General features: G+C 31.9%; 1 protein-coding gene across 3 annotated transcripts in view; it reads left to right on the top strand.

Annotated features, from left to right (window-relative positions):
* LOC127857593 (stromelysin-1-like) overlaps nt 1-16257 on the top strand; it is a 76905-nt gene that overhangs the window by 12862 nt on the left and 47786 nt on the right. For 2 of the 3 annotated variants that reach the window (XR_008038514.1, XM_052394072.1), the window contains exon 1: nt 5182-5891. The exons of the other annotated variant lie outside the window; for it this stretch is intronic. Coding sequence is in view for 1 of the 2 variants with exons in the window: in XM_052394072.1 (XP_052250032.1) it covers nt 5664-5891 (228 nt within the window). In the remaining variant the exon portion in view is untranslated. Of the gene's footprint in view, nt 1-5181; nt 5892-16257 lie in introns of those variants that run through there. 3 annotated transcript variants of the gene reach the window in all.

Raw genomic sequence — 16257 nt, 5'->3', positions numbered from 1 at the left:
ATGGGAAATGTAAACAAATATCATGGGAAATGTAAATAAAAATGTCAATACATCGTCAACGGACGAATCTCAAAATGAAATATCAGCTTGATTAGCTGTATCCATCCTAAACTAATGTTGTGTGAAATATTTGTGTTTCAAGACTGTGTTAAGACTATGCTTTCGATTACAATGACATATTACGTTTTTAAACCCATTTCGCTTGTATACAAAATGTCTTTTAATAAGTAAAAATATTGAATTGATGTAATTCGTCTATTAATATCAATTCACATTTTAAGTGTGAAAAAATCTTTCTTTACAAATGTTTCATTTTCGATTTGAATTTCAAGGTTAACGTGTGTTCATATTCCGAAATAAGCTTATTTTGTGACGAATGAATCTGACTCGAAACTATATGATTCGCGTTCTGAGAAAACTGGGCTAAATGCATGTGCGTAAAGTGTCATCCCAGATTAGCCTGTGCAGACCGCACAGGCTAATCAGGGACGACACTTTCTGCCTATACTTGATTTTTGGTAAGGAGGGACTTCCTTGAAACTAAAAATACCATAACAGCGGAAAGTGTCGTCCCTTATTAGCCTGTACGGAATGCGCAGGCTAATCTGGGACGACACTTTACGCACAAGCATTTAGCCCAGTTTTCTCAGAACGAGACTCATATGATTATTATTAATTTAAAATTGACGTAGTTTATGCAAACACTTTCAATAGGTCGGATGGTACATTGAAAACAAAGTGCTTTCTCATTCATTTCTAATAGATTGTAATCACCATAAAAAACTCAACTGTGATCGATAGCATACGATTACATATCAAATAGCCAATTATGTATGGTTTAATTTCCTACTATAATTCAATTATTTATCTTAAAAATGTATTATGTGGAGTAGTTTTGTTCCTGACCAATCAATAGTTTTCCTGAAATGGGTTGATTTCTTTTAATTTGATCAGTGAGAGAAAATGTATTGTGATATTTTATTGATTTTAAAAGATTGCTTTATAAGCAAATATAAGCAATTTTCCCTGTTGACTTAATATTGACATTTTATTAGCGGTATTCAGAAAGGCATAAAAAATGTTTAACGGGTATTTAATACACAATTTCAATTTCCATAATCATTATTTTAAGTTATTTATTCTGACCCATTTTCTAATAAGAATGATTCTTACAATCGAAAATTGGATTTACTGTCTTTTAAACTGGTGTCCTTTTTTCTTATATCGAAATGAAAGAAATATCATGACGCAGTGCCGTTTCAGTGCGAACATGAGAACCTTGATTGATCAAACTTTGCTCTTCGGTCGCATTATGTTTTTAACTTTTCGACTTCTTCGACTTATATTTCGGTGTCGACGAAAGTATGTCTTACACTCCGTATATACAAAGCGTTTAACGTGTCCCGGTACTCACTTTATTCAACTTAATATCTGTAATGTATGCGATAGGTGCGATTATGCGTTAGTTTACAGAACTTTTCAGTATTTACGTTTTGAATTAACATTTCAAACAACCCACATCTTAAGATGAATTACTGTAATTCAAAACACGCGCATATGAATCCATATTAGATATGTAAGGTCACATGCCTCTGTTATCTGAGACCTTCGACATTTGAAACCTTTATATATAAAATCTATAACAATATATAGTATAAACCGACTTTAAACATGTTACTTTTCACTTTAACTTTAAGATGACAGTAGAAAAATAACGCGGTTTTCTTCAATTGATAGATATGGCAAACGGAAAACATCCATAATAAATTAAGCGTTTAAACATCATAGCCTGACTGTGTGCGTTTATAAAAGCGGTTTAGTTTAGCTGAAATTGTTGAGTTCGACGGCGTTAACTCATAACTTAGTATTACGAAGCAATCACTTAAAGACTTATACAATTATGTTATTGCTTCTTTTAAGACAAGTGTAACATGCCGGGCTTGTGACAATGGTTGTTTGATTGGGAACGTTTATAATCGATTCAACTACGTGTCGTATTTCGTAAATTACACGTCGTGGCATCATAAAACCGAGCTAATTTAACCATTTATCACTAAACAGTTGACGTGTGTGTGAAACATTGTTGGATTCTGGTAACTGATTTATTCCCAACACAGTTTTAAAACGAAGACTAGAAAATAGGTAAAACGTACACATACATGGCATACTTATGTTGAACCGGTGCGGGCAATTTTGACAGAAAGTTTACTACTAAGAAAACGAAACTTGTAATATAATTCATTTGTATAGTCACAACTTATTTTTACTCCGTTGGGAATGATACTATCAAGTCATTTTCCAAACTCGATGCAATGTCGCATTGGATGTAATAGATTTCCGTATAAATTGTGGCTAACATAGCCGTTTAAAACCGAACAGGACACCCTATAGTCTGTGTCTAAGGTTAAGGTGTCGCATGCGTACGGTAGCTTTTGAACCGTGAATAAAAAATGGCACATTCTTGAAATGGTGTCCGTGTAAATGTTAAGAAATAGCATAATCCTATAAGAAAACGTGTCGCGTCTAACATCCAACTCCCTACTTGAAAGGTCAAGTTCACATTTAGAGAGCTATGGTAATTTGGACATTCAAAGGCTCGTTCGGACTTGAACTGTGTCATTCATCATCCAATTTTAAATAACTTACATCAAACGATCCTTGAAAGAGACGGTCTGTTGCGTGTAACATCCGTGTCCCAATATCGAAGTTCTAGGTCAACTTTTATCATAAAACATGATGTTATTAAAAGTTCCTGTTCATAATGCAATTTTAGTTGTGTTTACCACAAATATTTACCATGTTCAGATTAAGTGTCATCTGTAAAGACTGTCTCCCTATCTCGTAGGTCATTGTCACACATAAAGGTCAAAGATTTAATTTGACTAAAAATTAGCTTGTCCACACTGTAACTACATCAGTTATCATGCAATTTGAAAATAATCTACGCGTTTGCTGTGCGGAGAAACTGTAACACGCAATGGTCAAATGTAGAAATCACACCAAGGGCCAAAAGTAAAACGTGTTTGGTTAAGCTTGTTAAGTCATTACAAACACAATTGCCAATGGGCTAAACATGTTGCTGAACGACAACTGGTATTTTATATTGGTTTGCAGCGTAAGCCTTGTTTAAAATATTTTATTTTTTTTCAATGCATTGTGTAATTTTACTGCTAGTGTTATTGCAAATAGGCAGAAACGCTTGTGATTTTTAAAAGGCATACTAATTATTAACACATTTTGTTATTTTTATGCAACTATTTCCAATGATGTGCTCATGTTTAAAATGGAACAATTATTTGAGTGAGAACGAAATGCACAACAGTGTTTATGCAGTCAATTGAAACATATGATAACCAAAAGTGTTTAACAAAATTTATGAAAAATCTGATGCAGGTCTTAATATTTTAAAGCAGACTGTTGGACTGCATGTAGGCATCAGGTAACTGAAGTTAAAATGCAGATTCGCTATAGAATAGTCGCTGAAGACTATCGCACGGGGGATGCATACATTGTCGTATCTAAGTGGTAAAGGGTTACATACGTATCCAAGTGGTAAAGGGTTAAATACGTATCAAAGTTGTAAATGGTTAAATACGTATCAAATTGGTTAATGGTTAAATACGTTTCTAAGTTGTAAATGTTTAAGGTAGTGTACGGTGCAACAAAATTGAGCTGTAATGGGTAAAAATCAACTGAATATTTCATTTTTACTGATGAAACTGCTACAATTTGTAAACTGCAAATTGTGAAAAAGTGTTTAGTCTAAACAAGGTCAGCATCTACGGTAGTTGAAATGGACCTTTTTGATGAAACAAGATTACAATGGTGCATAGAAACTTAGCATTTGTTCGGGGCAGATAGTATTCAGGCGACATATATCGGTAAAGATACCGGTAGTTACAATCTACACGCTTATCACCATTAAATTAACGAAACTCTTAACACATCAATTTAAAATGTGGAATCCACTTATTAAGTTGTTAATAAAAAACATAACATCATTCGCATAGTGATAAGTCAAAAATAATTTGTTTTATATTACCCGAATATGTTTTACATTATTCCTCAAGCAAATATGTCATGGATGTTTTTGTAAGTTTAAAAGGTGCTTTTGAAATACAAGTAAACGTTGACTTGATGCAATCTGCGGAGGTCGAAGTAGTTAAAAGATATGTTTAAAAAACACACGATACAATGAATTGTTGAGTTTGCATAAATTATCGCCGTGTTACTTTGAATGTTCATTGTGTTTAATGGAACATTTATAACATCGTCTGAGCATGTCATTTGTATGATTAAACCTTATTTGATTGTGTGATATTGCATACAAATGTTTGCACTTCAAATGAGAATAAGTATCGTACACATAATACGTCTTATTAAATTGGGCTTACGGTTTACATTTCTTCAATACTTGTACGTGTTTTGATGACAAATTCCTGATATAGATATGCTACGAAACGAAATTATTGCAATACAACATTGTGCCCACATCATTAATCAAATTCATTTAAATAGGTTATACCGTTTTTTACAGTGTTGTCGTAAAACTATCGGAAGTAATACCGTAAGTAGTTACACTGAATGTTAAATTAACGTTCGGACTGGTTCATGTTAAGTCACAGTTTGATTAAAGCGTGTCTTATGCAATCCATCATTTGGAGTTCATTACTTCGAATTATTGGTATTAATATATATATATACACACACAATATATATATATATATATATATATATATATATATATATATATATATATATATATATATATATATATATATATATATTAATCAGCATCGTTTAATGTTTGTTCGACTACGTGAAAAAAACAATTAAGCGTTGTCCAATACAAAATAACGTACAATATACGTAGCATATACATGTCAAAAAAATCTGCATGGACACATCAAATACAGTAGTAATTATAATGTGTTAAACAATGCGTGCTAGTGTAAACTCAGTTACTACAAGCAGATGCTAACCAGACCTGAATTTTTACGAAAATTTTTTATAAACGATTATAGGATTAAAACAAATATGTACCTGGCGGCTTTGGGTAGCGCGTGTTGTTCGTATTTGCCTCTTCACGCAACTGATAATCTTGTAAACGTGAAGATAGTTTTGTATTTAAGTATCTCTAAAGACAGTAGTATACCTTGTTTGTTATCAAAGTATCGCAAGCAACGGTTAAGTGTTTTACGAGTAAACAGTGGCTCTCAAATACCCCATCCGATCGCAAAGGACTTTAGTTCTCGTTACTTGGATTTGGAATAAAGACGCTGAATGAAGTCTGATGTTTGTTGTACGCATTAATCACGTCGAGATGTCATGGATGAAAACAATTTTGATAAGCTATTGTAAACTGTATAATCGATTAAATTTTAAACTAAATGGCGACAGTGTTGAATTGTTATGAAAATGAATAACAGTGGGTATGTGTTAAAGTTGTGCTAATGCGATTTGAAACTTTACATTATAATTTAACTGAATGAGAAACTACAAGTACATCGATTACTTTAAGAATTTAATATGTAAATGAAAACATCATATCTTCATTTTGTAGGTAACTCTTACACATATTAAAAAGTAAAAAAAAATAAAGCGATTAAGTTCTGAAGTGTACAACACAATATATTTAAAATGCGAAAATAGAACATTTCACGATGATTGAACTAAACTGCAAGAGTTCATTGTTTACGTGTGTGTTTTTTTATTTAATGTTTAACTGCATGTGTTCGGGAATTAATCGAATAACGGATGACAGTGAAATTGCAAATAATAACATCTATATCAACAGACGATCTCGCGATCAACATAAGTCCACTGAAGGTGAGAGGAAATATATAACGCGTCGAAAAAAGCTGGAATTACGCTGGGGATTTGACGTCGACGTAAGTTTGTACCTGTCATTTAAAACAATTAGCAAACAAATAATATGCTGCTTTTATTTTCTACGCAGCCATTTATTTGTTGTTATAATAACTTTTCTTTACTTTCAACCTCAATGATTTTTGAATAGCTATGGGCATGGTGACGAGTTCAAGTCCGATTGCCATTCTTTTTGTCTTTTTTCTTTATTGTTGCCCGTTCATGTTTGGTGTTTGTTTGTGCGGTGTTTTTTTGAGGGGGGGGGGGGGTCAGACTGTTTGGTAATTGGTTACATGTTATTAATAAACTACAACATGCTATATAATGCTGCGCTTACAAATGCAGCGTCTGGTTTTCTTTTTCATGGTCACTTTATTTTGTAAACGCTCATAAATTCAACCAATGACCACTGACACTTTAAGATAGGATAATCTTTGAATAAAGTTCAATAAGACACAATCATTTGAATTGATAACAGTCAATATGCCAAAAGTGAACAGAAATAACAAATTTGACAAAATATCAAACATCTGTACAGTAACTGCTTTAAAAACGCGTTGGCTATTATTTTGATTGACTTTACTTCAACGCTCAATGAAGAAACAGAGGGTATTCGAGTGAACGTGGTTTCAGAAAACGGACAAAATAGATGAAACATATATATGAGCCTTTCGCTGGTAAAACGGAGCGTTATACATGGTCGAAGAGTATTCTCCAATACAAGCATGTGAAGTCCACAGAGGCTTATCACGGACGGCACTTTACGCCTAAACTGGATTTTCGCTAAGAACAGACTGTATTTAAACGAAAAATGCGATAAAAGCGGTAAGTGTCGACGCTGATTAGCCAGAAGGGACTTCAAAAAGTGATCTGGGATGACACTTAACGCACAAACTTTAATTATGTTAAGTTTTTCCAGAGCGAGGCGCATATGTTTAAAGGAAACACAATTTGGGTGAAGTATTTTCATATATAATCATGTTTTACGTCTTTTAGGGACGACACAACAGACAATATTGTTCAACGCAAAATGTATGTGTTTGAACCTACGTTATAACGCATATTTTCTCAAAGTGTCTCAGAGAGATCACGAGGGAAATGTATCACTATGCATACATCGTAAAATGAAGACGCCTTAATGTAATACCAATTGTAATTAATTTGTATATCCTTAACATTTTTTGTAACAATATTTTTTTTTAAGATGTGGTATTTTTGTGAGACTATGTTTTTTCCCATTATATAAATGACATATTACTTTTTCAAACCAGTTTCTCTCTTATCCAAAAATATTTTTTGTTAAGTAATCAAGATTATTTTACATTTTAAAGTAAGCTTTTTATGACAAGTGACTAATACCCGATATCCTATGTTTAAGATTGACGTGGTTTAAAGTAACAAATTGTATCGAATGATTTGCGTTATGTAGGGTGATACATTTAAAACTAATTGTTGTCTAATTGATTCTAACAGATTATTACGACCGTCAAAACACCACCAACTGCAATCGAAAATACGTTGCTATTTTTAAAATATCCCACGTAAATGTGGTTTGATTTTTAAATACAACTTCATTATGCATCTTAAAAATTGTATAACGATTATTTCGAATTGTTCTGTTCTGACACAATTGAACAGTTTTCTTCTTATATGTAGTTGTTATTAACAAATTAAAAAAATAATTGTCAGTGAACAAGTATATTATATTTATCAAATATTGCAGCGTAAAATTTATGTTCTTAAATTGATTGCTTTATAATGTCCAGTATTAACCTAAAGCGATTTTACGCATTTTTAACTTTTTATTTAGTATAAACATTTTATTAGCGGTATTCTTTTTGGCTTGAACAATTTAAAACGTATACTAAATAAACAATATTTATATAAAAAATACTTAAACTAATGTATAAAATCTTCCCGTTTTGATATAAGAATGTTTCTAATATTCAAACATGGGATTTATTGACAGTTAATAATGTCCTTTAAACTGGCGTCGTTATTTCATAAATTCGTATGAAAGAGATACCACCACGCAGTTCCGTGACAATAATACTTTGCAGTGCGAATTTATTAACCTTCCTTAATTAAACTTTGTTCTTCACTCCCATTATAGGTTTTAACTTTCCTAATACTTCGTCTTCTATTTCGGCGTCGACTGAAGTATATCAGACCACTCCTTATACAAATAGCCTCCTAATATGCTTCGTTAACCGGCACTATTTATTTCCGTATTTTCATTTGAAAACCGAGAGGTGCTATGATGCAAAATTGTACTTGAATTTTAAGGATATTTGGAAAATAAACAATATGTTAATACACTGTTACTACAGTAATTGGTGTAACTGACACGTGTGTGCGTAACATTAATCAAAGCGAGAAGGTTTAAAATGAAACGGTATCGAGCATCAAATATAACACACGCAGTTTCAAAATATACATTTAAAGCAAAATATGAAAAGCGAAATCGTAAAGTCTTAATGTCGCAAACAAATGTGCATCTTAAGATAAATGCCCGTCATTCAAAACACGCCCATATATTATATATAAGGTCACATATCTTTGTTATTTAAGACTTGCGACAGTTGAAAACTTTGTTTACGGTCTAGATAATGATTATAATCGGGCTTTATAAATGTTATTTTTCCACTTAAACCGTTCGCGAACATAATACAAATAACACTGTGTTCTGTAATTGAAAGATGTAGCCAACTGGAAACATCAATGATCAAGCGTGTAAACATCCTATCCGTACTATGTTCCTTTCACATGAGATTTTGTTATGAACTCCCTGTTAATTTCTGACGCTCTAAATATGTAAATATAATATATATATATATATATATATATATATATATATATATATATATATATATATATATATATATATATATATATATATATATATATACAAACATATACTGTATTGTTATAAAGACATCACTATGATGAACAAATATGTATAATTTATCTTTAAAGATAAATGTCAGAGACCAAGGCTTCGACCAAAGCTATTCAAATGGACCATCAATAATCGCCATAATTATAGGTTCCGTGAGGTGTCGTTTTTTCGTAAATTACACGGCGTGTTATAATAAATCGGAGCTTATTTAACAATTGATCACTACATCATTGACATGATGTTAACAAAATGGTGGACTTTGGTTACTGGTATATTCCCAACACAGTTCTATACCTTAGCCTAAAATTACAGGTCTAATTTTGAATTTGGTTTTACAACAGCTTGTCTTGAATGTATCGAATTTAATCGATTATTATGCAATTTTATATATTCAATTAACCATGTTTACTATGATTGGAAAGTTTTTCACAACCTGGCCAAAGAAAAAGGTAACTTACGGTAAAATGACAAAATGAGCATGATTCAGCTTGTTTAATAATGGCAAAAAGGATCCTTCAAATTATAGAGGAATCACCCTTGTAAATGTTATTTCAAAAATAGTTTCATTATGTCTTAGAAACAGAATCAATTGCTGGTGTGAAGAAGAAAACATATACAATCCACTTCAATTCGGTTTCAGAGACAAACTGATTGTTTATTTATATTACACAGTATTATTCAAAATGTTCTTTTGCAGAAACATAAATTGTACTGAGCTTTCGTTGATCATGAAAAGGTACTCGATACAGTTATCCACGAAGCATTAATGATAAAATTGATTGAATCAGGTCTTAGCTGCAACATGATTACAATGATAAAATGTATATATGCAAATGTTAAATCCTGTATAAAAAACAGTAAGGATATGTCTTATTCCGACTTCTTTGACGTTTATCTGGGTGTTAAACAAGGAGACCCTCTGTCACCTCTACTTTTTATACTGTTTATCAATGATATTAAAGATTGTATTGATGTTCAAAATTTTACAAATGATGTTTTGCATTTGCTATCTGTTTTTATGATGTTATTTGCTGATGATATTGTTATATTAACTACTAACACAGTAAGCCTTCAGAACCAACTTAACGATATTTACCTTTACTCTACTAAGTGGGGTCTTAAAATAAATGTAAACAAAACGAAAATTTGCATATTTGAAAAACGAAAAAGCAGGTGCAGCTATTCATGGTTAATTAATAACGAGTTCATTGAGATTGTCGATAATTTTGTGTACCTGGGTATAAAATTCTATAACACTGGTTATATGTCTCATACTGTAAAAATATTAAATGAACAAGCCCTTAGAGCTTATCATCATCTTTTATCTATTTTTAGCCATGTCAAATTAGATGTCAAAACCAAACTATCGCTGTTTGATTCACTAGTAGCGCCAATCATCCTGTTTGGTTCTAAAGTTTGGGGCATCTATGATATCTCTGATATTGATAAATTGCATTACAAATTTTGCAAAATTATTCCCTGTGTAACACAGTCTACTTCTAAATATGCTGTTCAAAGTGAATTAGGTAGATTTCCTTTAGCTGTTAAAGCCAAACTAAGGGCTTTGTGTTATTTGATGAAAATTGTAAGTAATCAGAATTCAGTATTATATCAAGTGTTTACGGAACAGATGCATATTTTAACAAATTTAAATTGTACGAAAAATAACCCATGGTGTAAGGCTTTAAAATGAAGCTTAGACAACCTTGGCTTTGGCTATATGCTTGATACTCCTGAATTAACAGACGATATTGAATACTCAGGTAACTCAGCGTCAATGAGACCAATTTATACAAGAATGGAGTGATACATTATTTTTACAGCCGAAAATGGAATGGAATGGAAAAAAGCTTCGAATATGAAACATACCTTGATTGTTTATCAAACGAAAACTCCAGAATTCTAATGAGCAAATTCAGATTAAGTGCACATTGTCCTGAAATAGAAGATTGGCAGATATAATAGTATATCCAGAGAAGAGTGGAAGTATAAACTTTGTAATCAAAATGTATGCGAATCTGAATATCACTTTTTACTTTGTTGTCCATTTAATAACGAATTGCGTATAAAATATAATATCAGGACATCCTGGCCTACAATTAGTAAATACACATCAATGATGTCTTGCACCAATGTTCTTAAACTCAAAACTATGGCACAATGTTTGACAGAAGCTTTTAAACTTAGATCTGAGAAATTAAACCGTTTAGCTGATGTATAATTGCATGTTTTCACACATTAATTTATTGCATAGTCTTATATGCCTTTTGTTATAATGCACACTTTTTTTGGTTTGATTTATGTGTTTATACTTAAATAGGATATATGGTATATTGTATGATTCCCTGTCTTGGCCACATCGTGTTTATATATATATTCTTGGCCAAAGGCAGAATGCCGGATTGCCAATTAACTATTGAATTGAATAATTACAAACTGTATTGCAATTGGTCAGATTGTTGTTGCCATGCGTCTAGTATTTGATATCGTTTTTCATGTTGATTTTTAAATCAAATAAATAATCAGTATTGCTTGTATTTGTTTTGGGCAAAGCAAAGTGATTAACCTATTTTATTATTTTTAATACAAATATGCACGTGTAATATGCGTACATGTAGAACACGAATTGTTTTTTTAGAGTAAGAATAAAGTGAATTAAACAATACGTACAAGTGTATTTACAATTAATTATTATGCTTACCAGAACTAAAATTTAATTACATTTTAAATTGAGTGCAGTTCTATATATTTAAAACCGAATTGGCCAGATGCAACAGAAACTTGAATATAGATTTGGTATAGAAGCATCGCTGACGACTATCCATGTGACAATGTCTTGCCATCAAAGTACGTAATTTTTAGGTATTGCACGCTTAAATAACGTTGATATAAAAATCAACTGATTATTTATTTTTCTTAAATTACTTCAATTTGTTAACTTCAAATTGCGGAAAAGAATATTGAGAAAAATATAATACTGTTAATGTTAAACCATTAATGCCTAGCGTCTAGAAAACAGCGTAGACCCAGATTTGACGCCTCATGATGCGGCGTTTCATCAGGGTCTGCGCTGTTTGCTTAAAGGAATTTCTGTAATAAATATTCTATATATAGAAATAAATATACTAGAAATCCCTAATTTTGGAAATAAAATGATCTAGGCTAGTATATTTATTTCTATATTTAGAATATTTCTTACATAAATTGAGTTGAGTTTTCGTAAAACTGTTGACAACTACCGTATACTGTATGTAGTTATACTGATGTTTTCAATTCACGTTCATCATCCATGTTTAATCATTCGTCACAGTTAAAATGATAAAATCTCTCATTTGGCTTTCATTAAAATAAAACATAGTTTATGTATTACTATGAATTCTTACCAAAATCGTATATGTTTGTGTCATATAGAATTGGCAAATATTTCGGTTTGCAGTTACAAATTAACGTATGCTATTCATATGGCAACGTGTTCCTTCTTGTTGTATCAAATGCAACGATGTGTTAAACATGCGAAATAGTATAAATGCATTAAATACAAGCAGATGCTCAGAAGAGAAACATTGTAATACTTGTATTTCGAATATAGAGAATTCTAGGTCGGTGTCGAATAAAGCGAAGTTTATTTTGCGAGGCTTAAGGTTCGTGGTTCAGATTTTCGGGCCGAGCAAAACGAAAATTCGCTTTATTCGGCACCGAACTAGTATTCGATTTATCCCATCAATTTTCTTAGTCGTCAATTATTTCTTTCAAAATAGAGTAGGAAAATAGAATTACCGGTACACGGAAAATCCCAAAGTTATTTTAAGCAAACATTGTTTTATTATTTTATTCGTCCCGAGCCTAATATATTACAAAAAGATCAGTTACTAACCTGTTTTTCTATTTATCATACCTCTACCTCCCCGATTTGTATAAGAAATAATAATACAAAATACTAAAAACCTGCAGCTTTAGCAGGAAAAAATATGACTTTTGCCGTTTGACGTTAAATAAGAAAATAATGCAACTATTGATTGATTCTAAACAAGATGCTTTAAACTCCCCGAATCCTGTAAAAAATGCCCCGAACAAAAATGTTCTTGATTTGTTTTGTGAGTTATTGAAAAGATATATTTTAAATACATAAACATTGACAGTTTACTATCTGAGGACGTCCCAAAATAAAAAAAATAAGTTTAAAAGACACACGCTTCAATGAACTACGTGTGTTTCATAAATTGTGTTTTTTAACGTGTTTGTGTCACTGCAAGTCAAGAGATTAAAAGTTTAATCTGAACATTTATTATATGCAGGCTTTTAGCTTATTCAATATTGGTATATATCATACAAAATGCTGCACTTCATAGAAGGAAATAATAAATGAAATATCTCGTGAGAATTATTATATATATTGTCATCATTTAAGTAATTAACTTCAAAATATGTACGTTAACTATATAAGATAGTGGACATGAGATTACAGAAACATTCATGAACTATATTTCTTAAGTCTAATGTAATGATTAAAAAAATGTGTTGGGTTATTAAAGTGTAAACTTTTCTGTGCAGCATTTTAATATAACATGAAATATTCACCTCGAAAATACTGCAAAACGTATGTGGTTTTAATATAAACGACTATGGTTACGTATTTTAAGTGTACACTGAATACATAGGTGATTTCGTTTTGCTGTTGGGTGTTCAGAAAATGTGAGATGATTAATAAATGTGTAAAGTGTCAACAAGGGAATAGAAAAGGCCAAATATTATCCGATGTACGTACAAAGTATATGCTCTAGAAAACACAAACATATATATATTATATTATCCTACCAAAATTCAGTCTCTTTAAAGTAAGTTCGCAGCATTATAGTAAAGCATAAAGCATGTATTAATGTGTATGCAAATCAACATCAAACTTCGGTCTTTCATATTCAAAAGTCCATCAAACGTCGAGTGTGTGTTTAAAATATGACATGTTTTGCAAACAAATTAGTTTAACATGTAGAATGAAACAAAAGATTAATTTGTAAAACTTTAATTTTAAGTGATAAAATTAGAATGTAGTTGTTCGGTTAAATATTAAATTCACATATAAATTGTTGATGATAAATCTTATGAAAGTGTTACAAAATATGGGTAGCAAAGAAAAAATAAATAAATTACAGAACTAAACATATTTTTGTATCTATGTAAAACATCTGTTTACATAGGCAAGAGATTGAAATATTCCAAATAGATTCAGCGCGAGGTTTACCGGTACATATACCTGAACTGCAAAAAGCTTCTTAATACAAACTCAGTCGTTCTGGTAGCTTAAACCAAGGAGAATTTCTGTCGTATCGCATATAATGCTCTGTCTATCCATTTGGCTTCTTGCTCATATTATAACTCTAAAAATGTGCACATAGGGCTAGAGCTCATAACACCAATGCGCATTGATAAATGTACAAACACGATACTAAACTGTGTAAAAAAGTTCGTTGAAACACAATACAGGTAGACATGTCCATTTCTCTTTTTATGGTGAGTTATTTCTGTTGAATTTAAAATCTGGCACAAACGCTTTGCAATGTCCGTACACTATTTTGAACTACAAGATACATACGGCGACCATAACGGCCGAGCGCTGCACCGCTACAAAACAAATTGTATGCCTTCTATCCAGCTGTTTGCGTCATACTGTGTAGTTACCTTAGTCAAAATACAGATACAAACAATTAAACAGTCGGTTGTAATGTGTGCAAAAACTGGTTGGCCGTGTGCAAAGTCACGTGTCTTTCAACTGGAACGTAAATATGACGTATGCAACGGACACATAACGAATACATACGGAATTGTCCGATGTATTGACAAACAATGTAAACAATGACTCATGTCCGGTACTTATTGACGTTTGATACTCGAGGCAATGAAATGCTGATCTAGGCATGACTGCCTATTGAAGATTGTATGAAATTTGGTTTTTGCGTTGATACAAATTTCTATAATTATATAAATTCAATAATTCCCCAACTATTAGTTACGTTACAGCCGTATTGGAAATACAACCGACTGGTAACTAAAGCCTAAACATCATACAAGTGTGTAATGCGCCTTCGAATGTACTTTATGGCAAATAATAAATCATAACGCTTGTTTTGCTGCATGCGTTGTAAATTTAATTAAATGCAGCTAATATGACGGGTACTGTTCGCTTGTCATGTAAAGAGAGATAAAATAATAATCATTCTCGATGTCATCACATGCATCTCTTTTGTCCAGATTTTGTGTGTTCCAGACAATAGCATTAATGCGCCTTCGAAAGTACTTTATGACAAATAATACATCATTGTAATTGTTTCGCTGCATGCGTTGAGGATTGAATTAAATGCAGATAATATGATGGTAATTGTTCACTTGTCATGTAAAGGGAGATAAATAATCAATCTGGATGTCATCGCATGCATCTCTTTTGTCCGGAATTGCACCTCAGATGGGTAGTCTGGTGTATTATGTTTATTGTGAAAGTGTTTTTTGTGTGTTATTGCGTCCGACCAATTTGGTTCCACTCTATAACGGCTTAATAGTATTTCAAATAATTGCACATATCACAAGACTAGTGCAACGACATTGCTTCTCGGTCAACGGTCAAGGCAAACATTAAATGGTAGGCTAAATTATTTCAGTTTCAGCTATCATGTTCCTTGAACTGCAAGGGCCAATTTAGGTATTGTTGCATAAAAGATTATGGGTATTTTTCTTCTCAGTTACTTTTAATGCATAGATGGATGGGTATTAGTTAATACAATAAGTTGTGCGAACCCATTTATGCTTGGTGGACTTTCCCATTCTTCTTAATTGAATCATTTTTTTCCAAAATTTGGGATGTCTAATATATTTATTTATATATTTAGAATATTTCTTTCATATAGAAATTTCTTTAAGCAAACAGCGAAGACCCTGTTGAGACACTGTATCATGTGGCGTCTCATCTGGGTCTACGGTGTTTGCAAAGGCCTTTTTCTAGACGCTAGGCATAAATGAGTTAATGTTTGTGGTATTTTTCGCTTGATGAGAGTTTCTTCTTTGCTAGTTTAGGCGGAAAGTGACGTCCCTGATTAGCCTGTGCGGACACTTCACGCACATGCATGTAACACCCTTTTCACATTGCACGGTCCATTTAATTAACAATTTTAATCTCCAAAATAGTTCAACTAAGTTATGCAGTAGTATCCGTTTTACGATAAGAATGTTTCTTATAATAAAAAATTGGACCTACCTAGAGTAAATAATGTCTTTTAAACTGACGTTCTTATTTCTTAAATCGTAACGAAAGAGATATCATCATACAGTGCCGTTTAATAGATAATATGCAGTCCGAATTTGAGATCCTTGCTTTGAAGAAACATTATGGGTTTTAATTTTCCAACTACTTCGTCTTATATTTCGGCGCCGACGGAGGTATACTAGAGGACACCTTGTACAGAGATAGCATGAATTACTTTGTTACTCGCATTATTCAATTC

This window comes from Dreissena polymorpha, chromosome 14, assembly GCF_020536995.1.
Source record: "Dreissena polymorpha isolate Duluth1 chromosome 14, UMN_Dpol_1.0, whole genome shotgun sequence".
NCBI classification, from domain to species: Eukaryota; Metazoa; Mollusca; class Bivalvia; order Myida; family Dreissenidae; genus Dreissena; species Dreissena polymorpha.
This window is presented reverse-complemented; position numbering and strand designations above follow the sequence as displayed.